The sequence below is a fragment of the Poromitra crassiceps genome, assembly GCF_964638095.1.
Source record: "Poromitra crassiceps genome assembly, chromosome: 4".
NCBI lineage: Eukaryota > Metazoa > Chordata > Actinopteri > Beryciformes > Melamphaidae > Poromitra > Poromitra crassiceps.
This window is the reverse complement of record NC_139626.1, coordinates 38,742,812-38,767,132: the sequence shown is the minus strand read 5'-3', so window position 1 is coordinate 38,767,132 and position 24,321 is coordinate 38,742,812. Positions and strand designations below refer to the sequence as shown.

Here is a 24,321-nt window from a genome sequence, read left to right as displayed (position 1 = left end):
CATTTTGGGCGACTGAACGGGGAGTAGGCAGCTGTACCGTTCACTACCATTGTAGCGCTAAGCTAAGTGGGGGCTGTACCGCGGTTTGTAGGGCAAAAAATAAAGCCATGTACAGTCTAGTTTTAATATGACAAATGGCCTAAACTCTGAAAATGGTGGCCTACCCCTTTAAAGATGATGACATGTATCGATGTTTTCACTTTGCATCGATACAATACGATATCGATCGATACATAGGAGTGTGACGATCACAGCTCTAACACAAATTCCATTTACACCTGGCGTTAACATGCGTTTTCTGCCATCAGATTGCAATCTGATGGCAGAAATGGTTGTCCTCTCAATCCGCATAAAGTTGCTGTATCCAGATTGAGAGGACACATTGCATTTACACTTGTGTTCAATGTGTACACACAATGCATCCCTGACCACCTCCGGAGGTGGTTTTTGCAGATCAGTTTGCAATCCTTCTTCAATGCGTTTTGGGGGTGTTTACACCTGGCATTTCAAGTGATAAAACACAATCTGATTGCAATCTGATCACAGAAAACGCATGTTAGCACTAGGTGTAAACGGCCTCACAGAGGCCAAACGTGGACCGGATCAGTCCCGTAGTACGGATCACTTCTCTGGTATATATACGACTGTGCAGATGGAAGCAGTGCGCTCCACATCTCCATCAGTCAAGTCAAAAGGTCCTGAGTCAAATGAACGCTGGCCTCACGACGGCTGCTGCTCCGTAAACAGACGTGGACCTAGCAGGAGAACGGACGACCCTCGGCTCTTCCTTCTGTCAGACCCAAATAGGAAACGGAGGAAAACAAGCCAAAAGCAGACATATTTCTGTTCAAACTGCTTTTCAGAATAGATCCACTTTGGCCTCACCTCACCAAACAGCCCTCTCTCTCGCTGCCTGATATGGTGTCAACAGCGCGCTATCTACAGAAATAGTGTGCGTCTGCGTGCCGTTAGGTTTGACCCCCCCCCCCCCCCCCCTTCACTTCACTCAAACCGTCAAGCGATGCACTTTCTGATGACTGTGACTGACCTGTGCGATTCGCGCAGGATGAAAATCATCTAGTGAATAAATACATTTAGATAGCAGGATAAAAGCGATTGGTCAGTTTGAAGAGGAAATATTGCACCGTAGACAGGAAAAACTGTACGCTGTGCATTTCAGTGTCAGCGCTCCTGTTTGCATACGGCTTGTTTGTGAAAGCGTACGTGTCCGTCATGTGCATGTGCATGTGCATGTGTGTGTGTGTGTGTGTGTTTGTGCGTACACGCCCATGTGCGAGCGTTAAGGGTTGTGTAAGTGTGTGTGTGTGTGTGTGTGTGTGTGTGCATTGGCCAGGCAGAGCCAGTGACTCAGAGCGGTAGCTGTAGCTGGCTTACTTTCGGGTCAGTTAGCAGCAGCAAGTGTGTCTGAGGAGGCATGTTATAAAATGCTCTCGTCTACAGCAGTGTCACTACGCTACAGAGCAGAGAGGAGAGAGGAGAGGAGAGGAGAGGAGGGAAGGAGAGGAAAGGAAAGGAGGAGAGGAAACATGGCTAAGAGCGCTAACTAGGGCAGCACTGGGTCATTTCACATGAATAATGACATTTCAGCATCTTCCTTCCCCGGGCCTGCAGCCATTAGTCTATACTCTCTATAGCCCTAATTCAACAGACTTGACTAGGGAAAATGTGATTCACGGCGGTTCGCTCATATTCTGGCTCCATCATCGCACTAACACTAACCGGCCCGAGTTGCGTTCGACTGACTGCGGCGCCGGGCGTCTTGCCACGCCGCGTTGTCACCGGTTTGTTACCCGAGCTGCAAACAGCTGGAGAAGCGTTTACGATGTGTCTGTGGCATACCGATGAGCCAGGAGACCCCCTCTCGTTACATTATTCCACCCCGAGTCAACCCCTCCCCCCTCCCTCTCCTCCATCACTCCTCCTCCTCCTCCTCCTCCCCCTCCTCCCCCTCTCTGCTTGCTGCCGTTCTCCCTTTCCTCCCACTCTCTCTGCGCTGCGCTTTGCTTCTTTACGCTTCATAAAATCCAGACGGGACCCTTGCATCCGTCCCGCCCCCGCGCATGTCAATCAAGCCCACTGCCTCACAGCAACAGTATATCAGTATATTGTGCCTAAGCTCCTCCCCCTGACTCTTGCTTCCATCTCCTTATAGGGTAATCTGTCTGCTTGTCAACAAACCCCTCCCACTACAGTGTGTACACCCCATCCTTTTTTCCTTGTAGGGTCTCGCGTATGATTTCTCATACCCATCACACACACACACACACACACACACACACACACACACACCAGGCGACTCCCCTTCCACACACACACACACACACACACACACACACACACACACACACACATGCGCAGACACACAAACACATACAACCCCCTCAACCAACGATCGGTCTCTGTCATCTCCCCACGAGCGGTATCAATGGTTCGTTTTATGAAAGGTAAACACGCCAAACAAAAAGACTATATTTGCCCTCATACATTTCTCATTAAAAGGACAAACGCGTGTGCAGGTGAACACACACAAGACGGCCAGACAGACATCCTGTACATTGGGGAGTATGACCATGAAACGGGTCGGTCTGGTTTCGGGCTTCTGTGACAACATGACACTCGGGTGGCCGATGTCCCATGTGGTTTAGGAGTGTACACACACAAGCCACCCAGATGACAGTGTTGACATTGTCAACGGCTCCGTCCAAAGAGACGACGAGGGACGAGCCCTATCCATTTCCCCAGCACACGGGCTCTCCTCTCCCGAAGGCCGCGCAGCAGCAGCAGCAGCTGCAGCAGCAGCACATGAAATGCTTTTAGAGCCATTATGGATGCAAATATGGCTGCTGGAGAGTCAGCGAATTTAGGCAATTTTGCGGCGGCGTTCGTCGCGTTATTTTTAGACGCGCGGCCGCGGCGCAAAAGGTGTCTCTCTCTCTTGCGGCTCTCCCCTCGACGAAACCCCCCAACCACCCCCCTCCCTCCCCCCCGACAACCTTTATCAATGAATGAGTCATGCGCGTCGCCACGGCAACCAGGCTCATTGGGCTCATTCAGCAGGCCTGATTGTCAATCCTGCACAGATCAATAACCAGGGTGAAAGAAGAGAATAAATCAAGGCCCAGTCTGATAAGCTCAACATCCTCGCAACCCCCCCCTTTTTACACTTTATGCAAGCGCGGCAGAGTGTGTGTGTGTGTGTGACAGTGTGTGTGTGTGTGTGTGACAGTGTGTGTGTGTGTATGACTCTGTGTGTGTGTGTGTGTGTGTGTATGTGTGTGTGTGTGTGTGTGTGTGTGTGTGCGCACACACACACACACACACACCAGGTAAGGCGTCTCTCCCTCGCCCCGGGGCATACGCTTAGGTGGGGCTGAAGAAAATATGCTCCGTCTCTCCTTCTCCAACTCCCTTTCTCCCTTTCTCTCTCTCTCTCTCTCTCTCTCGCCCGGCACAAGCCAAAAGGTATTAGCATGAAGTACACTATAAAAGCGCACATAAATCGCAGGCCATAATTTACTCAGTGCTGCACTTGCCTGAAAGAACCCCCGAGCACTCCCCTATTCTAGTCATAAAGCAACTTTCAACACGTACACACACACACACGTACACACACACACACACACACACAGTCACACACACACACACACACACAACTGCAAAGTCAGCTCTACAGTCTGAAATTGCGTCACTGGGCAAACTAGCTCTCTCAGGTTGACCTACAATATCTCCTCATCACAGTGGAGCTATCCATCTCCCATCAAGTCCTATATCTCTCCAGCTGTCCGTCCATCTCAGCCTAATCTGGCCTCCTCACTACATCTGTGGAGCTTTCCTGCTAAACGAGGGTGGCCCGTCACCTTTCAAATCCATTTCCATTCTCCTGCTCCCATTCTCTCTCCCTCCCTCCCTCTCTCTCCCTCCCTCTAACCCATCCCCCTCTTCCAGTGGCTCTTAAAGGAAAACATGGAGATAACAGCTGCCAGGGCCCCAGGGAGAAAGAGAGGGAGGAGGGAGAAAAGAGGTCAAACAGTAAAGGAAAGAATCCAAGGTACAGCTGAAAGAGAAGTAGACACGCACAGGAAGACGAGAGTCTCACTCACACACCACCCGGTCAAATGGAATGATTATGAACGGCAGACTTCGCGCTCCCAACTTTGCCGCTCCGGCTTCTCCCGCGTGTGACACGCCGAAGCGGCAGCGAGGAGGTGTTAGCCGAACGGAAGAGATCGAAAAACGGGAGGAAGGGAGAGAGAGAGAGAGAGAGACAGAAAGAGACAAAGAAAGAAAGAGGGAGGAGGGAGGGAGGGAGGGAGGGAGGGAGACAACTGTTCTGTGGACACCTGTCCCCTTCGCTCACAGCCTTGAGGGATGTACAGAGACAGCTGCAGGGGCAATCAAGAAAGACAGATTTTTTTTTTAACTTACCTCTCCTCCCCCCCTCTCTCCCTTCACTAGTCTCTCTCTCTCTCTCTCTCTCTCTCACCCGGACACGTCTAAAGAGTTGAGCAGATCTTCTGGACACAGACACGCAGCAGAGTGTGTGGACGGGCCATACTTGGTCATCAGCACACGTACAGTCAGTGTACCGACTCAACACAGCATACATAATACATTGGCAGAGTAGGCTTGCTTGGCAGCGTGCAGCAGTAACGTTCACATTGCGTGCGCTCCTAGCCCCGGGCAGGGGAACAGATGCCATGACAATGGCGTAGAAAAACAGCACGGCTTTTGGTGCGTTCGGGGTACGGCGGGCGGATCACGATCTGCGGGGGTCCCGACGAACGCTGATCTCTCCAGCCTGCGACCGACGCGTCAAAAACCCCACGGCCCCCACACACGCCACGCTTCCGTGTTGACGTCCCGTCCCTGAATGGACCGGTCTCGTAACGGGGGTCGCAGGCGAGCAGAGAACCTCATCTGTCCTGTGCTTAATTAACATTTCATGCTCGATGACGGTCCCGTCCGCTCCGACGCCGCTTATTAACGTACGGTGACGCGCGAGCCTCGGCGGACGCATACGACACGAGCGCACGCACGCGCTCGCACAGATACACACACGCGCTCGCACACACACACACACACACACACGCGCACACACACGGAGGAAAGGATAGCAAGAGATCAACACTCACCGACAACACGGAAGGATAGTACAGTCCCATCATCGTATTCTGTGCAACAACTCCAATGGTCGTCTCTCTCCTCTTTCGCTCTCTCTCTCTCTCTCCTCTCCTCTTGTCAGGCTCGCTCGCTCGCTCGCTCTCTCTCTCTGCGAGCCCGTGTCACCTCTCCAGCTCGCTCGCTCGCTCCTGTCTGTGTCTGTCTCCCAGATTCAAAATCTCCCTCTCTCTTCCCCCGCTCACTCTGTCTGCCCTGCCAATGCCCCCCCCCCCCCTCCTCCTCCTCCTCCTCCTCCTCCTCCGCTGGCCTCTGTCCCTGTCACTCTCCCTCGCACGCCCCCCTCCCTCTCCCTCTCTCTCTCTCTCGCTTGCTCCTTTCTTTTCCTCTACCCCCAGCCTTCTGTTTTGCTGCTGTGCCCTTGCCTGCTCATCTCTCTCTCTCTCTCTCTCTCTCTGCTCGTGTCTCTTATCCAGTCTTCTCCTCCTCCTCCTCCACCACCTCTCTCTCTCTCTACTCGTCTCTTCTCCAGTCTTCTTCTACACCACAACCACCTCTCTCTCTCTCTGCTCGTGTCTCTTCTCCAGTCTCCTCCTCCTGCATCTCTCTCTCTCTCTCTCTCTCTCTCTCTCTCCTCTCGCTCTCTCTCCTCCTCTCTCTCTCTCTCACCACTCCTCTCTCACCCAGATAGCCTGGCTGGCTGGCTGACGCGTCCCCCCGCCTCCCACTTCTCTCTCTCTCTCTCTCTCTCTCTGCCTCTGTCACACCTGCAAACTTTCCCCTTCCCTGCCTCCCTCTCGTGTCGCAGTCCCTCCCTCGTCTCTCTCTCTCTCTCTCTCTCTCTCTCACACACACACACACACACACACACCGTGTCTCTCTCCCTCTCGCCCTCGCTGCTCTTCTGTTCTCTTTCTCCATGTAGGTGAGTTAACTGGGGCTGCTGGCACCACTGGGATAGACAGTGGAGATCTTCCTATTCGCTCGCTCTCTCTCTCTCTCGTCGGTCTGCTCACACTTGGGCTTCTGCTGCTCTCCAGGCACTTGCCTTCAGGAGCTCTTTGATCACATCCTTCTCACGCGGCTGCTCCACAGTTTAGCACCTGGCTGTTGTGGGAATGCCTGTCGGCCATTGTGCTCTCGCTCTCCGTGGTTCTTCCCACTGGCCGGTTTGCCATTTAAAAAAAATGGCCCGACTGACTTATCTTCAGACAGAAGTAATAGATTTTTTTTTAAACGGCGGCGCATTCGCCTTTGTGATTCTTTTGTGAACGCTGCCATTAGAGATGCGGCGCTTCAGAAGCGGCGATCTTAGGAGCCGACAATGAAGTGATCTTAGCCTAATTGGCTTCCAGGCTTATGTAATGGATCATTCACTGAAGAGCAGAAGAGCAGCTAGGATCAGCGTGACACGCTGGAGCGCATGAGAAGAACGCACACGTTCAGGCTGGAGATGAAAGATACAACATGGCAGATAAAGTGCCACAGCGTGGAGAAGACGGCTGTTGAATGAGGGGTCAATGGGCGCCCGTGGAAGGCGAGGGATGAGGGGATTATGGCCAGAGCATGAGAGGATGAGAGGATGAATGGCCGAAGATCTAAAGGATTAGGCCCATAAACTGAACAGTCAAATAACACCATCAGCAGGCTAATACAAACTCAAGTACTCAAATTGTGTGCCCACACACACACACACACACACACACACACACACACACACACACACACACAGTAGTACAGTAGGCAGTGTATTTTCATTTTCTATGGGCTAGTGTGTGTGTGTGTGTGTGTGTGTGTGTGTGTGTGTGTGTGTTGTGTGTGTGTTGTGTGTGTGTGTCTGCTCTTTGAACATCTAGCACAAACGTGCCAAGAAGAGACACTTGTGCTGAAAAGTTACAATCAGATTTACATTTCCAAGAGGATCGGCAATATTGTGTTGATAGAGAGAATAGAAAGAAAAGTAGGCGGAGTGTAAAGCAGGAAGAGTGAGAGGGAGTGTGTGTGTGGAGGCATGTCTCCTCCTACACAGCGGAGCAGTGATCATCTATGGCACACCCCCACCTTGTGGTTTAGAGAGCTCCACTGAGAGACACTTTTTAAGTCTGCCTGTTACACTGTTACACACATCATTAGACCAGAACTAATTAACCAGCAGGAATATTCACCGGATCATATTTTCAGGAGATATTTTTTGCACGTGTGTGTGAGTCTTACCTGACTGTGAGACGGGTAGCCATGGTAACCGAGGGTCAGGGGGTCATTGTTCTGAAAGAGAGGAGAGCAGATGTTAGGATACATGAGACAATAGGGGTGGGGGGGAAAAATCGATTCACCTAAGTATCGCGATTTTTAATGTCACGATTTTTTGAATCGATCTATTATTCCAGAATCGATAATCGCAAAAAAATAATAATAATAATAATAATAATAATTGGGTGCTTGCAGTCAGGCCACTCCACTCACTGAACAGCAGGCCAGGCGCCGCCTACTGGTTTACTAGTGGTTTTATTACTTTATTAGTTAGTCTGAAGTAATAATTACACTTCAGGGTTAAAGTGGGTGCATCTCATTGTAAAATTGGACTTCAAACGGGCCAAATCTGGCTTCAAACGGCCCAAATTGGGCTTCAAATGGCCCAAATTTCACGCGCGTCGGCCCATCTCGGCCTGGCCTGCTTGGTATCTAATGCCCGGCCTGAATTATGATCCCAGTCCGCCCCTGTTTTTAACTATATCGCCCAGCCCTACTCATGATATAATATACAGTCTCTGTCTAGTGTATGATTCAACTTTTCCCATGTTCTAATCTAGTGTAAAAAAGCAAACAAAGTGAAAAAAGAAAAGAAAAAAAGAAACAAAAATCGCAATAAATCGTAATATCGAATCGCAATAATCGTAGAATCGCAATACTTAAGAATCGCAATATAAATCGAATCGGCACCCAAGAATCGTGATAGTATCGAATCGGGAGATAAGTGAATCGCCACAGCCCTATGAGACAACAATCTCAATTTGGTCAGGCAACAACAACACAGTTGGCCTAACACGCCTGCCCTCACAGCAAGTCCAACGCTTCCTACAAACTGTATCTCACACGCACACACGCGCGCACACACACACACACACACACACACTCCATCTCTCTCGCTCCCGTCATTCATTCTATCCGGCGCGATTCTTTCCGAGCCGTCGGCCGTGCTCTCCATCATGGCGTCTCTATATTTGATGTTCCAGTTAACTGTGCTGGCAGCATTAATGGCGCCTAATCAAATTAATTCTGCCGCCGACACACTCCTCTATCTGCACGCTCACTTTTCACCCCGGCGGATCCATTGTCCGCTCTCAGAGACGTGATAACGGGGGCGAGAGACAGAGACGGAGAGAGAGAGAGAGAGAGAGAGAGCGAGTGGCGTAATGGCTCTTAAATGATAAATAGGTCAGGAGTGTGTCAGTGAGCATTGGGTTGATATGGCATCATGAGCTCTGATGCAATCTCCAACACATTCCTCCCAATGTTCTGGCTGTGCACCACTAACCCGGGGTTGCAACACTCAGATCAAACATGTTGGTCGAGCGCTCGCAGTAAAAACCAGATAAGAAGAAGAAGAAAAAAAAACTCGCACCAGTTATTCCCTCTCATATTACTAACTGTGTTCCGGCGTTTAAGCTAATGTATTCCATTTAAAAAAGTGAGCTTTTCACGGCAATTACTGACGCGCTTTGAGGAGGGAACACCGACGGTATATTCGTCTGTCTCTGGCTTCATATCGCCAGATTAGAAAACAACTCATCTTCTCCTCCCCCACACCCCCCCCCCCCTCCCTCTGTGTCCCTCCCCCCTTATCTCCCTTTCATCTGGAACCAATGTCCCTGGTCGGCTCTGTCCCCAGGGGGGACACTTTGCTCCACGCGCATCGCAGCTTGAGTTCTCGTGATTAATACTGTAGCCATCTACCTCCGCACCCCCACGGGGCCATTATTTCGATAAAACTAAGCGCGGCGACGTTTCCAAATGCGAGAGGCTCGGTCGGGGGGAGGCGGGGGGGGGGGGAGTGGAGGGAGGGAGGAGCGTCTTCGTGATTGAAAAACGCAGTTTGCATATGGCTCCGAGTCTTATCCGAAAGCCAAAAATGTACTTAGTGCACCGGCTTTGGGAGGTAGAAGCTCTAAATAATGAATCACCTTTTAGAGGCTTGAATAACATGAATAAAGTATAAACCGTGTTTTACAGCCGGGCCAAACTCTGAACTGCTCGGACGCTTCGGGGAGGTACGCAGCCCGTCTCTCGACGAAGACTTCCAATGGAGAAAAACAAAATAAATGGCGCGTCATAACGATGTGGGGGAGGAGATACCAAAACAAACGCACACACAGACATCTGGAATAAATATGAGCAAGAGACCAAGGGGGCGGGGCCACACAAATATAAGAGGAGGAAATGGACAGGGTTGTGGGATGAGGGAGCAAAGACAATGACTCATACATGAGCAGAGAGAGAGCAGAGTCATGCGCTTCATTTCCTTAAGGAGCTGGGGGGAGGGGGAGGGGCCAGTAAAGCCCTCTACACTCCCATCAGCACATTTTTAGGCCGAGGTCCGGCCCCTTTTTCTGACGGTGACGAATCGCCCAACAGCCGATTTCCGTCTGGTGGTGCTGGAGGGGGGAAGGGTGGGGGAAGGGGGGCTAACAGGAGAGAACAAACTGCAGGGGAAGACGGGGTGAGCGATCAGGAGAAAGTAACAAAATGACTTGAAGTCAACAGATGGCGAAGGGGGGGGAGGGGTGCTCGGAGAGAGAGGGGGGGGGGGGGGGGTTACAGGGAACAGGATAGGGTTTGATGGAGGCGGAATAGAAAGCTTCCCGAAGAGAAGCATGGGATGAGAAGTGCAGTGTGTGTGTGTGTGTGTGTGTGTGTGTGTGTGTGTGTGTGCGTGTCAAGTAGAGTGGAAGCTCAGTTACCTAAAACGCTCCAAGTTTCTCCTTCGCACACACCATCAATCCACAGGACTGCAGTAATCCGTTGTGTACATGAACCCTGCCAGCACCTTCCAAAAACTACAGGTGGTGCCGGGTGTGGGTGTGTGTGTGTGTGCGCGTGTGTGTGTGCGTGTGTGTGCGTGCGTGTGTGTACTCTTCCCACATTTCCCTCTAATTCTTGAGCCAATTTCACCACACGCCCCCTGTCTGCTGAGGGGTGGACAAGAAGAAAGGCACATTTTCATGGTTATGAAAGTCATCCTAGCTAAGTGCAAAGCGGGGCTGATCATACACTCAAGAGGATGTGTGAATCCACTTCATCCACTGAGCACGTATGTGCTAAGCCAGCCGGAGGAGCTGAAGTTTATTTTCTCTCAATACACTTCACATCCGTCTGCCTGTCCACAGTAAAGCTACACGTGCTTCTTCCAAGGGCCTCCTGTCTGGACAGAAAGTGTGTTTGGTTGGAAGCTTGGCTAGACGGCTCTAAAGATAACTTTTAACTCTTCTTCGCCTGGCTGTAAGGGGCACACTCCATAGCCGACCGCAATGACATAATAACTGCAGTCCAAGTAGGGCTGGGCGCGATGTGGGCAAAATGAATATGTCATGATCATCAGAATTATATCAATATCAGCGAATGTGTGAAATTCCGTGTTAAATGGTCAAATGTATGCCTGGTCCTATTAAAGTAAAAAACTGTAATTGTGAAATAATTAGGGCTGTCAAACGATTAATTTTCTTAAATCGCGATTAATCGTGCGATTAACTATAATTAATCGCGATTAATCGCATCTTTGTATCGCATGTTTAAAATGCTATTCATTGCAAAGCATTTTTAAGTAGATATTAATAATTATTACCAGTGTGTCATGATTGGGAATCAAATGAATGCAAATAAATGTACTTTGTGATCTTGAATTTTAGATTTATTTTCAATTCAATAGAAGTGCAATGTAGACAGGAGGTCACAAAATGTCTACAAAATGTATCTTGAATAGAAAATAAATGCACAATAATTGTAAACACTCCAGAACGCTCCAGAACCGATACTTCCGGCGGCGGCGCTGTGGAGCAGTCGAAACCCAAAATGACACAGCCGAAGAAGGCTGTATCTGAGCTAAAAACATTGGCACTTCCATGTGAATAATGGCTTGGTATTGGAAACTGTGTATTGATAACGTAACGTGTATATCGCGTGAAGCCATTGGAGCCGACCTCCCAGTGGTTAGAGGACCCGCGCATCCGAAACTCTGAAGGAAGAATGAGTGAGGAGTCTCGCGCTAGCTAGCTGGCTGCTAGCTGGCTGCTAGCTACTTTTAGGTGATCGCTCGCCTCAAACTCGATGTACTGCGGTGATATTTTAATTAATTTAAAAGCGTATTGCTGTCGTTCTCTTCCATGCCTGCCTGCACAAGCAGGAGACAGGAAACCGAACGGCTTGACTACAAGTACGGTGCGACGAAGGGACAAAATAGCAGCATGCGATTAAAAAAAATAACGCGTTATGATCGGCGCGCGTTATGATCGGCGCGCGTTAACGCGCGATTAACGCGTTAACGCTGACAGCCCTAGAAATAATATTCGTTAATTTGCAGGGATGCAAACTCACCAGAGTGAAAAAGGTGACAGATACCAAGGCAGACACAAAACCACTCAAAATCATTCAATTAAGTGCCCTATTTTGGATCAAAAAGGTGACGGTCACCTAAAGGTGACTAGTTTGCATCCCTGAATTTGTTTAAAATCAGATTTTATGCGAGATTTTAGTTCAAAATGTTATGATCAATTCAGAAGAAAAAAAGAATTGTAAATCCCTATACCGATATTACCGTTTCATCACAATACGATTCTACTAAAAGATCAATAATAAACGATCATATTGAATTCTTGACCCGCCCTAATACTAGGCACTAATAAAAAAAAGAAGCTTGAACTAGGCTCTACTTAGCTCTCGTCCAAACCAGAAGCCAGGCTAACAAACCACATCATAACTGCAGCAGTTTATTAGGGTGAGGCAAACAGCACTTATAGCACACAATCCTATTCCTCCTCTAGAGCACCCCCCCCCCCCAAAACAAGCCTCTCTCTCTCTCTCTCTCTCTCTCTCTCTCTCTCTCTCTCTCTCTCTCTCTCTCTCTCTCTCTCTCTCTCTCTCTCTCTCTCTCTCTCTCTCTCTCTCTCTCTCTCTCTCTCTCTCTCTCTCTCTCTCTCTCTCTCTCTCTCTCTCTCCCATAATTCAGTCAACAGCATACTGCTGGCGATCCATCAACAACCCCCCCCCCCCCCCCCCCCCCCATCCACCACCACACCAAAAAAAAACTAAATAAATATTCTCAACTCGCAGCAGGAGTACATTTTTCTTGCTGACGTTTTCATTCTATTTCAGTGCAGGGGCTGAGATGAAAAGTACAGAGGGGTGATCCACCTACATTAATGTCCTAGTCAAGTCATTCGTCCTCGCCGCCGTCACCCCGGGGCTAAGACCTTATTAGGTTAGAGAGAGGGCCCCCGGTTCCTACGCAGAGTGACAACAACACACGGGGCAGGACGGAGATCCAAGCCGACAACCTCCTCCTCCTCCTCCTCCTCCCAACAACATCTCCCAAAATCTCACTCAGGCCGTGTTGTTATGAATGCAGCACGGGAATGTAAAGTAGATAAGATGATGTGTTGTTCTCCTCGTTCAAAGAGAGCACCAGTCGGTGGCCTCTCTTCAGGAGAGTGAAAGGTCAAACTCGTTGGAAATCCATACACTACTTGAGCACGGGTGTCGGCGCCAGAGGGCAGTTCAGCGTGCTGCGCGTGACGGCTCATTCCTAGGAGCAGCGGTGAACGTTTCAACTCGTGCCGCTGAAACCGCTCGGCTAGTTTTCATTCGCCCGCCGCGTACGGCAGTGTGGCTCTCAAACCTTTTCGCATCAAGGACCCCTAAACTGACACAAATTAGACACCCCCCCCATTTGATAATATTTTGTCCCAGGGTCGCCCATCGGATATGATTTTTGCTTTTAGATGTTTTATTACAGAAAGTGTATGAATGAAACCCATGACTAAAAAAATAAACAGGCATACATTCTGTCATTGTGTTGCTTATTATAGATGGAATTATAGTGAAAATAAATGACCCCCCTTTTTTGCTGGGGACCCCCCGGAGGTCCCCGGACCCCACTGTGAGAACGGCACTGACCTACGGCATGCTGCGTAGATGTATTTATGCGCTCCACTAAAACTCGGAGCCTCTGACTTGACGAGAGTGCTTTCCGCCCCCGCTATGCGATGAGATCATACCCATACCGACTAATGAGAAAAGCAGCAGCGTCGACGGCCATTTGGGGAAGATCCCATTATTGGGCTGCGGTGGTACAAATGGATTGGCCATTACTACAACCACACCCCATTGTGCTGGCCTTTAGTCACAGGTCAGAGGTCACCGCTGTGCCGTGTGTCCGCAATAAAGGAAATGGTCAAAGAAAAAGAAAAAGATGGATTGGTCGGGAGAGGGGGGGAGGGAGGAAGAGAGTCAGAAGTGCTTCACGAGGGCCAGGATAGCATTTCCTGTCAAATTTTCCATTCGATGTTCAGTTTTACAGAAGTGCTAGTGTGCGCTTTTTACGGCCCTTTCTTGGAAAGCCGGGGTGCTCTCATTTTTTAAAGTAGGAAAGTTGAACTCAACCGTCACTCAAGCTAATTTGCTTCTAGAATATTAATGGTGTCACCAGGTCAGGGGAATAAAAATATGTCACCGTGTTTTATACACACACCGGGACAGGGCAGGGGGCTCATCATGGTGTGTGTGTGCAGGGCAGGGGGCTCATCATGGCGTGTGTGTGCAGGGCAGGGGGCTCATCATGGCGTGTGTGTGCAGGGCAGTGGGCTCATCCTCATCATGGTGTGTGTACAGGGCAGGGGGCTCATCATGGTGTGTGTACAGGGCAGGGGGCTCATCATGGTGTGTGTACAGGGCAGGGGGCTCATCATGGTGTGTGTACAGGGCAGGGGGCTCATCATGGTGTGTGTGCAGGGCAGGGGGCTCATCATGGTGTGTGTACAGGGCAGGGGGCTCATCATGGCGTGTGTGTGCAGGGCAGGGGGCTCATCATGGTGTGTGTGCAGGGCAGTGGGCTCATCCTCATCATGGTGTGTGTACAGGGCAGGGGGCTCATCATGGTGTGTGTGCAGGGCAGGGGGCTCATCATGGTGTGTGTGCAGGGCAGGGGGCTCATCATGGTGTGTGTGCAGGACAGGGGGCTCAGCATGTGTACAGGGCAGGGGGCTCATCATGGTGTGTGTGCAGGGCAGGGGGCTCATCATGTGTACAGGGCAGGGGGCTCATCATGGTGTGTGTGCAGGGCAGGGGGCTCAGCATGTGTACAGGGCAGGGGGCTCAGCATGTGTGCAGGGCAGGGGGCTCATCATGGTGTGTGTGCAGGACAGGGGGCTCAGCATGTGTGCAGGGCAGGGGGCTCATCATGGTGTGTGTGCAGGACAGGGGGCTCAGCATGTGTGCAGGGCAGGGGGCTCATCATGGTGTGTGTGCAGGACAGGGGGCTCAGCATGTGTGCAGGGCAGGGGGCTCATCATGGTGTGTGTACAGGGCAGGGGGCTCATTATGGTGTGTGTGCAGGGCAGGGGGCTCATCATGGTGTGTGTGCAGGACAGGGGGCTCATCATCATGGCGTGTGTTTGCTGCTGGGCAGGGCAGCCTGTATGGCAGCTATGCAGCCTGGTCGCCACACTAAAACGTTGGCATGTTACGTTTCTCTGCAATCCACGGATGTCAACATTTCTGAACTGAAAATACGTAGCATATCAACATTTCTAGATATGTGTTTATCAACGCAGGCGACCTCTAGTGGTCATGTAAATACCAACAGTCTGCAATTGAAATAGCATGGGGGGGGAAGGGGGTTCTGGGTAGTGTAGACGTAAAAGCACTCCCCTACTAGGGATGGGCATTTTAAGCAATTTAAATACTCGAGTACTCTCCTATCATGAACGAGTGCTCGAGTACTCACGCGCGGGGGGGTCTGTGTGATGGTAATGACTGAGCAGGGGTAATCTGCTGTGTATGGGGCTGTTCACACATAACGTTTGCATTTTTGCATGGAAAAGCGCTACCTGGAGCATTTTTTGTCAGGAGAGGGACTGACTGTGATATTAGGTGACGCTAAGCTAAGCTAACATCTAAAGCCTACCTCAGACAGTATCTCCGATGGTTGGATGGATGGCATTAGCGCTTTGGGGCAGACAAGTTGTGAAACAAGCGAAGGCATTTCCAATAAATGTCCATTGTCCAGCAATGTCAGGTTATTGTCCAGTATCATCCATTTTACTTTATGATCACTGTTACACTAACGTAAATCCACGGATTACAAGGTCCGGTGTTCTGCCAAAAAGTGAAAACTGACCAGTGTGATTATTAACGTTACAGCTGCAACTGAATAGTGATCACCATGAAGCGATTGTCTCCCAAAAAGTGATTATATCTCCACATTTCTTGTGACTAACGTTATGGGAAATGACAGTGTAGTCCACACATGGGCAAAATACGGCCCTCGGGCGCCACCTGTCTGTCCCGCGATGGAATTGCAAAAAAATATATATATATATATTATTATTTATTTTTTTACAGTGCACCTGAACGCAACATTCAAGATACCCACTGAATAAGTGTCCAAATGTTCATGTCATTCTGGCCAATACTCTGTTATTGCATTTCAGTCTGGAATATGGAATATCTTTCAATAATCTTTATGACTAAAAGGCTACATTGAAGTAGAAATTTAAATAATTAACTCATTGGTTTTGGATTCATTTAGCTTCAAGAGTGCATTTTTGTTTGTGTGACCCTCAACACAGGCTTTGATCATCCCGGGCCACTTACTGATACTTATGCTTAAATGAACCCACTCATATTCTGGTTTATTTCAAGAAAAACATTTCGGCTAGTGGAAATTCTAATTGGCTGGTAACTTTAAAATCTAGCAGCCATATTGGCAGGTGGTCAGTGAGTGAGAGTGAGTGACAAAAGGATCAAATATTGGTGGTTAAGACTGAATAATGACATCACAACTGTTAATTTAAAATTAGTTATTCCTCTAAACCTGCCTTCAAATGGCCCAAATTTTTCGCGCTGGCGCCGTTCGGCCCTCAGCAAAACCTGGTAGCGAGGACATTTTTTGTGGCCCACTCCATCATCAAAGTTGCCCATCCATGGGTTACGGCATGACAATATTTGTTCGGCCCCTGGCAACAATCTGGGTTTCTCATGTGGCCCCCATGAAAAATAATTGCCCACCTCTGGAGTCAGTAAACTAGTGCAAAGTTTTGAATTAGTTTTGAATTAGAATTAGTGCGCTATGAAGAAGCGTGCGTCTCATTCGGGAGAATATCTCCAGCCACCATTTTCGGGATGAGCTGGAAAACCTCTGGTTAAAACTTTCAAAATAATGTTACTTAAACAAAAGTAAATAGCTTTGATTGATGCACGTTGGAGGAGAAAAGGTATTTCAACAAATGAAGCAGCAAACCTTGTATCAAAATACTCGTGATGTTATATGGCGTGAAACTGTGGCTGTAACGCATTACTCAAAATAAATAAGTTTACGTTACAATAAGCGTTTTATTTTGAAAGCAACAAAGCGGATGACGTACTTGTACATTCTGGCTGACTTGACGCCCATGCAGTTCATGCTGCCAGATCCACATGACGATGCGTGCGTAGATCTTCTAGACCATTTTTAAAGGGGTGGGGAGTGGGGCGAGTACCCGAACAGCAGAAACGTTACTCGAGTACTGACGTTATGAACGAGTGCTCGAGTACCCGAGTACTCGCGTCTCGCGCCCATCCCTATCCCCTACCACCGCGGAGACCCGGGTTCAAATCCCGGCAGCGGTACTTCCGGCTGGGGCTGGGCGAAATAGCCAAAAAATATATCAATATCAAATATATATATCAGATATAATCAGTCAATATCGATAATTATTGATCATTTTTAATGACCTATTTTTAATAAAGACCATGAGAAAAAAGGGTCAATTTAACCACTTTATGTTGAACCAGCTTATTTATCAAGGCACACAGGCAATAATTTTAATGTTCTGAAGAAGGTCGTGTGAGACCGAAACGTCAATAAATAAATCTATCCGTCTGGGAGACATCTTGTTCAGCAGAGTGCGGACTCTACTCTTTTTCTGCATTTTTTTATCATTTTAATGTTAACACAACAATTAAAAACATAAATTGAGTGTTGTAGCTGTGTAATAAATATGCTTGGTTGGTTAACGGTCCACGGTTTGATTGGCTGTTTGAGTGTCACTCGTAGCACACTCCCTTATCAAGGGACATATCGATGTATATTTAACTATTTTCTTATAGTATTGATGAATTGTCTATCACCGATATATATTACTATTGATTTATCGCCCAGCCCTACTTCCGGCTTGGTGAGACATTTGGCCGTGTCTGCGGGTGGGAAGCCAGTGGGGTATGTGTCCTGGTCGCTGCACTAGTGCCTCCTCTGGGGGTGGGAGGGTAGCGTGATCCTCCCACGCGCTATGTCCTGCTGGTGAAACTCCTCGCTGTCAGGTGAAAAGAAGCGGCTGGCAACTGCACGGAGGAAGCACGTGCTAGTCTACAACTCTCCCCAGCTCAGCAGAGGGGGTGGATCAACTACCGGGACAGCAGGGGGAAATGGCCAAGTACAATTGGGGAGAAAATGGGAGAAAAATGAATAAATAAATAGCACAGTGGAAAGTAAGGGTGTAGGGGCCAGGGTAGCAGATGGGTGTTAGGGCTGCCCCCTATTGGTCAGTTAGTCGATGAGAAGAGTCTTAATTGACCACGGTTTCATTAGTCAGTTAGTCGCAGGAAGAAAAGAAAAGCCTCAAACTAAAGTCGGGCGGGGCCTTGTCGTTAAAAAGTTATTCGACTCAGGGTTGCCAACTTTGGGTACCTGGCTGGAGTGAGATGTTTTGATGCCATCCAACTACAAAGCAATATGTATGTGTGTCTGTCCTTGTCCTCGTGTGTGCGAGCATATCTTGAGAACCGTTTGTCCGATCTTCACACTTGACGGGTGTATTTCTGGGGGACCAAGGGCATGCAACAACTAATCAACTAATCAAGTTAATTGCTTGAACTAACAATTAGTCGACTAAGAAAATGTTTAGTGGAGGGCAGCGCTAATGAGAGACCAGGGTTCATGTCCCAGCCTGTTCAAAGTCTACATTTCAACTGTACATGTTCAACTGTCACATTTACCTTTTTTGTTATTTAAAGATGAGCTGAACCCAAAAAAGATTTTTTTGTTCAAATACCTGGGTTTTCACTTCAGTGCACCTATTTAATAATGTATGCAAAAAAATCCCCCAAAATCAAATTTATTTTGTTTTTCACACTTTTTCTCATCAAAAGTTAATTTTTCAAGATTTCATTCATAACAGTAATCTACAGTTTGCTGACATCACATTGCACTATCAAATGTCTACCCCATTTCAACCAATCATATCACGACATGGCAGCTGTCAATCAATCTTCATTTTCGAGGAGAATTTTCTCCTCGAAATGAAGGAGAAAATGGCCGCCTAGTGCCTGTAACTTGGCAGAATTTCTAGCCCCTAAACTAACTAATAACTTTGCCAATTGTATGTAACATACAAAATACAAAATAATGTCTAAGGGGCCCTTTACACGAGGACAGTTTCTGGAAGAAACGACACAATAGCGTTTCCTTCACACCTTCTCCCTGTTTACATGAGCGCTGTTGAATTTTTAAAACGCCGTAATGTACATGCCAGGTGGCTGTGTGATCACCTTATTCTTTGCCCATACAAGGACGCTTCTGCATGACGTCATTTCGTAATCGTAATCGTAATTTTAAACACGGAAGTAGAGTACGCCTACCGCAGTCATTTAGACTTGCCAAAAAGCTGTTTTCAAGCAAAAAAAAACTGTTTTAAAGTTTTAATACTTGTCGGGTGAGAACGTAACATATATGTGACCAGTTTATCAGAATAACGCGTATTGGAAATCTTTAACGAGCAGCGAGGACCGGCAGCGCTGACTGTGCTGACACCGGTCGGACTAGCTATCTGTCAAACCCCACTGTAGGCTACTGGCAGTGAGAAAACACTGTCGACGTGCTTTTGTAACTAACGTTAAATGCCGACCGGGTACAGCCATCGGCTCCTCGCAGCAGTAACGCTATGAACATGTAACTGAAGTTGGCCGCAGTGTAGCTTAATTCTGAATGTTGCCAAACTTCATTCATAGTGACGTTTTATTTTGAAAATGGTTGCCAACTCGCGCACGGCTATGGCATAATCGCGTGTGCAGGCACGTCAGAGTTCCTGAAATGAGCCGTCTCAAGCGATTACATGGAGCATCACCAAGAATTTCACTCTGGATGGTGGTTTCAAAATGTGTCGTTTCCTAAGCCCAAATTCGCCGTCGCCGTCTAAAAGGGAGGCACTAACGATAAAATAATTCCCCGTCACCATAGGAAACCGTCCTTGTGTAAAGTGTCCCTAAGAATGCAAAGACATGTAACTGCCTCGTTAAAATCGCATTCCAGGATAACGTCAACGTACGCGGGACTCCCCGCCCCGCGGCACTCATTCCTCGGATTCTCCGCTCCACACTAAAGCTTCTGGCATACTCTTCGCGCACGCGCTGGAGGCGGGGCTCCGAGGAGGGCGCACGCACTCTGCGCAGGCCAAAACAGAACATACTCAGTGCTCAGCTCGCTCCTCCAGGCAGTCTGAATGAAATTGAATGTAACGTTCCCAATTCTATGTATTAAATTCTAAAAAACGACCCTCAACATTTGGGAAGGCTAAGCCACACAACTAGTTCGTTATAATCGAACATCATGCTTTGAAGGCGACTTTACGACGGTGAGGACTCAATCACAGCAGATATCCGCTGATAGCCTACCACGGAGATCTCACAGGCACAGGCAGCAAAACCCGACGCGCTGATAGAAAAATCTCCATGGACGCGCCGCGCTGCGCTCAGGCCTCGCCCCCCGACACGCCCCGTGCAATTACGTCATAATCGCCGCGCGCCCTATGCGCTTGGCTGGGCGCAAAGAGTATGCCAGAAGCTTAAAGCAGCTGGCTGCCGGCGGGCTGTCACTCGCGTAGCGCCACAACACGCTGAATACCACTCGATTTGGGGGCGGAACATGCCAGGATTGGCCAACGTCAAATCCAGCCCCCAGAATTGTCAAATCAAATCATCGACACGCTATTATGGCCCGCCTCTCAACCCTGTCATCTCAGACAAGATTTGTTTTCAGACTCTGAAACGTCTCTGACCTCACGCTACTTGGGTTCCGTTGGGTTCTGCTCATCTTTAACCCTAACCCAAATCCTAACCTTAACAAAGTTGTTTTACTTGCCTAAAAATAAGAAAAGTTGTTTTATTTGCGTTTAACGTTGGAAAGGCGGCGAGGTTTTCAAATGAACTGCCGTTTTGTTTCGAATTGACATAGAGACTCTACTGTCCGTGGTTTGCAGAAACATAAAATGTCAACGTTTTTATCCTGGCGACTGAGCAATCCTTTAAAAAGCTCAATCTCAAGCCTTTGTTTACAAATGGACACCCAATACGGCCTCCAGAAAGCGTCAGAACACAAGTGCTGAATTATGCTGCGGGGTGCATGTATGTGTGTGTATGTGTGTGTACGTGTACGTGCGCGTCGCATTAATCCTCTCTCTTAGATAAGGATCTGAGGGATCAGTTTGGTTATAATGCCCCCTCCAGTACGGGAGGTGATCCTGTTAGCCCGAAACAAAGCCTCTTTAGTGCCAGTGATAGGGCAAATCTGTTCCTACTGAGAGGGAGGGTGGGGGGGGTGGGCTCTTTCTCATTTCCGGACTGTCCAGCCAGCTGACGTTCAATACATTTAGGGGCTGAAGCTATTGATCTGTGTCTCTCACTGACACACAACACACACTTCCACTCGTCTGTTTTTAAGTGCATTGCGTTGCTCCTAAGCCTGTCTTTCAGCACTCCTGCAGGACAGCTGCGATGTAAAGCCGACCATTAAGTTTTCCAATAGCGAACAGCAGCAACCAGGCCACTTCACCTCCATTACCGCTGCTTTCAATGGCGGAGAAATAGCTTTCTCTCTTCCAATGGACCTCTTAACCCTGCGTAATATAACATAATGATGTCTAGTAGAGCATTCTCCTGCCTCCATGCCCTGCTCTATCTAGACATGTTTGGATTTTTTTTTTGGATCACTGGGGTAGGGGGGAGGGGCACCTTTATTTTGTTGACATGGAGTGAAAAAGTCAAATTCACCAGTCCAAGTGGAATGCGAGGTTGTGCTAGAAACTGTACACTGTAGCAATAAGGTTAGTAAAATCAAGGGGTTGGGAATCAAATGACTTAGAATGATTAGGTTTGGGGTGATTGCCCCTCATAAAACTGGAGGTCTTTGTTTACCTCCAGCCCCCCCCCCCCCCCCCCCCCTCCTCTCCCACCAACCCCCTCAAAGATCACACAAGCAAACACTGGCATCCATTTCCATTCTAAGACAAATGTTACTCGCACAATTATGCCACATGGCGGAGAGGGCTTTCTTTCTTTATTTAGCATAATAAAAGGTCAAGTTTGTTTACATCCCCCTATGCTCTGCTGGGGACTCCGTCTGGGCTTACCGCTAATCAGAAATCAGAACAGGCCCTCTGGAGAGTTCCGAAACAACATAATAGTGCTAAGCAACAATGTAACATTTAATGTTACATAACATTTAACGGAAGCGTGTCCTGCAATGTTACATTGTTGCTACTTAAGGTCCTTACACATCGGGAGCGATGTGTAAGGACCTTTAATGTGTAACATTTGATACATTGTTGCTTGGATACTACCTATGGCCCATGGCTCATTGTCACACTTTGAATGTGGGCACAGAATTAAAAGCATGTACACTGGTTTTTAGCTTTAAAATGCCGTGGGTTGGGCCTGCGGTGTTGGGAACGGACTGGGCATGGAGCAGAATACATTTTGGGCCAGTTGTGGCCTCACTCATATTGCTGTTATCACGGTCAAATCGCATTATCGGCCCTAGCAGTCCACCCATCGGGCTAATTAGTTAGACCAGTGAACAGTAGCCTACAAAACGCAAACGTGATAGGCTAATTGGGGCATGGTTTCATTATCACTGCTGATTCCTTCGTGTAAACATGTGTTTTGGTAGAAAGTCGTGCTAGCAAGCATATGAAGCCATTATGGACAAAAGGAGTCTCCTCTCACCTGGCCAACCTCGGCGATCACTCCTGAGCCGTCGATCCGGGGCCGCTTGCACTCCGCCCCGGCCGCCTCCAGCAGAGCAGCCGGCGTCTGGGCGTCGGGCTCCGGGTCTCCGCGCTTCATGCCCCGCACGACTGCAGGAGCACCGGGGCCCGGGTGCACTCCGACCATGGGGTCCATCTCTCTGTCCCGGTCCAACAGACCCCGGGACACAGGCAGCATGATGGATGCAACGTCGGTCGACATTAACATTTAAAAATCTCCTGGTGTCCCCTGCCTCGATCTAAATTGGGATTTTCTATTTAAAAAAAGGGCAGCCACCTATTCTTGGCCACCTCTGTGCTAAAGCCAGTTACAAAAAACTGCAAATTGCAATTGAATGTTATGTATGTATGAGGTGGGAAAAGCTTCGCTCTACTGCATACAATGTCTAATAGTTCATACACGGTGTTTTCCACTGGGCCTTTGTATGACCCCCACTAAGAGTTTATGTATCTAGAAATGTTTTGACTCTCTGATCAAGCTATTTAATCCAAGCACCGCGCTTGATTAAAAAAAAAGTAGCTAATCAACACTGCTTCCCCTACTGCAAAATGCAGCGGTTCAAATGTCCCTAAAAAAAACAGGCTGGCCACTTTAATGCCCAGCTATGTTACAACAGCCCCTATGTTTCCTGACCGTGTATGTGCTGCAGGCTGTCCAAAGGCCTAACGCTATTTCAGATCACAACAAACCCAATTAATTAACGCTATTCAAAAACAATGGCTGGCGAACATACGGCCCAATGATTACAAACGCTGTTCTGTACACGCACTAGCTGCTTGAAGAGCATAACATCAAGAGCCTACCGCAACACGAAGCACCTCAAGACGAAAAAGCCCTAAACATGTCTTCCCTGGCTGTCGCCTTCTTTCCTCCCCGTGTGTCTATTAGCCAGCAGACTTTCACCACGCACAGAGCAGAGGGTTACTCAAAGTCAATCCTCGTCAGGAGCGCTCGCTTCCCCCCATGTTAGTCCAGAGAAGGAAGGCAGGAGAGAGAGAGAGAAAAAAACACGATTTCCCCCAAAAACAAGAACGGGGGGCTGCGGTGTTTCCTCGCTTCTCCCTCTATTATTTTTTTTCCCTATCCGCTTTCCCGGTGTGTTCTTGTGGCGTGTGTGCTACAGAAAGGAAACTGTCCTCCCTCCCTCCTCCCCCTCTCTTGGTGTAGTCATTCCCCTCCTCCTATCTTCCGCTCTCCCTTTGAACATTGAGCCAGGCAGCCATGCAGCCATCCAATACACGCAGTGTGCCGCAGTGCTTCCATACATTTTCACTGAGGGGGGGTGGGGGAGACTCGCCCCTCCAAAACCTTTGAATCAAATGTTCGATTCTTAAGATTTCTACATGGCGCACTATTTCTCCCCTTAGCTACAGCTTTATATATATATATCTTTTTTTAAAGCTGTATTTCAGCTGGTGAAGCTGCCTGTGGCCACATGAGCAATAGAGAGGGTGGGCTCCACATGAAGTACGAAAGATTTCCATTCGGCACTCATTACACAATAGTTGAACCAATGCACAAGGCCAATGTCTCCAGAGCCCAGCTGTGTGAGTCATGCAGCATGGAGTGCCTTATGCTCCTCCAGCATTTTTATCGCTTGGATGACACCCAGTGGTCAAAGGCTACAATGAGAAGCTAATACTCCACCGGGCAAACGCATAAAATGGGCCTCACATAAAATACTCTGTGGGAATACTGCCAAGTTATCTTGCTCAAGTTTGTATCGTTTTTACTCAAGGGAAGAAAAAAAACACACAGGAAGTCCCGAGGGCTGAGCCCCGTTAATGTAAACAATTGGTCTCCCACTTTTTTTTGATGGAGTGGCACTTCCTGCTATAAATCCAAGTGGCTGCAAGCTTGGGAACAGAAACACACACACACACCCTCGACTTCCTT

At 48.5% G+C, this 24,321-nt stretch overlaps 1 protein-coding gene across 3 annotated transcripts in view; it reads right to left on the bottom strand.

Moving 5' to 3' along the window:
* Nucleotides 1-23,495, bottom strand: part of rbfox2 (RNA binding fox-1 homolog 2) — a 44,908-nt gene extending 21,413 nt beyond the window's left edge. For 2 of the 3 annotated variants that reach the window (XM_083635289.1, XM_083635290.1), the window contains exons 1-2: nucleotides 22,384-23,495; nucleotides 7,354-7,404 (exon numbers count right to left, since the gene is read on the bottom strand). In XM_083635289.1, coding sequence (XP_083491415.1) covers nucleotides 7,354-7,404; nucleotides 22,384-22,632 — 300 coding nt within the window. In that variant the 5' untranslated portion in view covers nucleotides 22,633-23,495. Of the gene's footprint in view, nucleotides 1-5,153; nucleotides 5,308-7,353; nucleotides 7,405-22,383 lie in introns of those variants that run through there. The other variant, XM_083635291.1, reaches the window with a different exon arrangement.
* Between the last annotated feature and the right edge of the window lie 826 nt (nucleotides 23,496-24,321).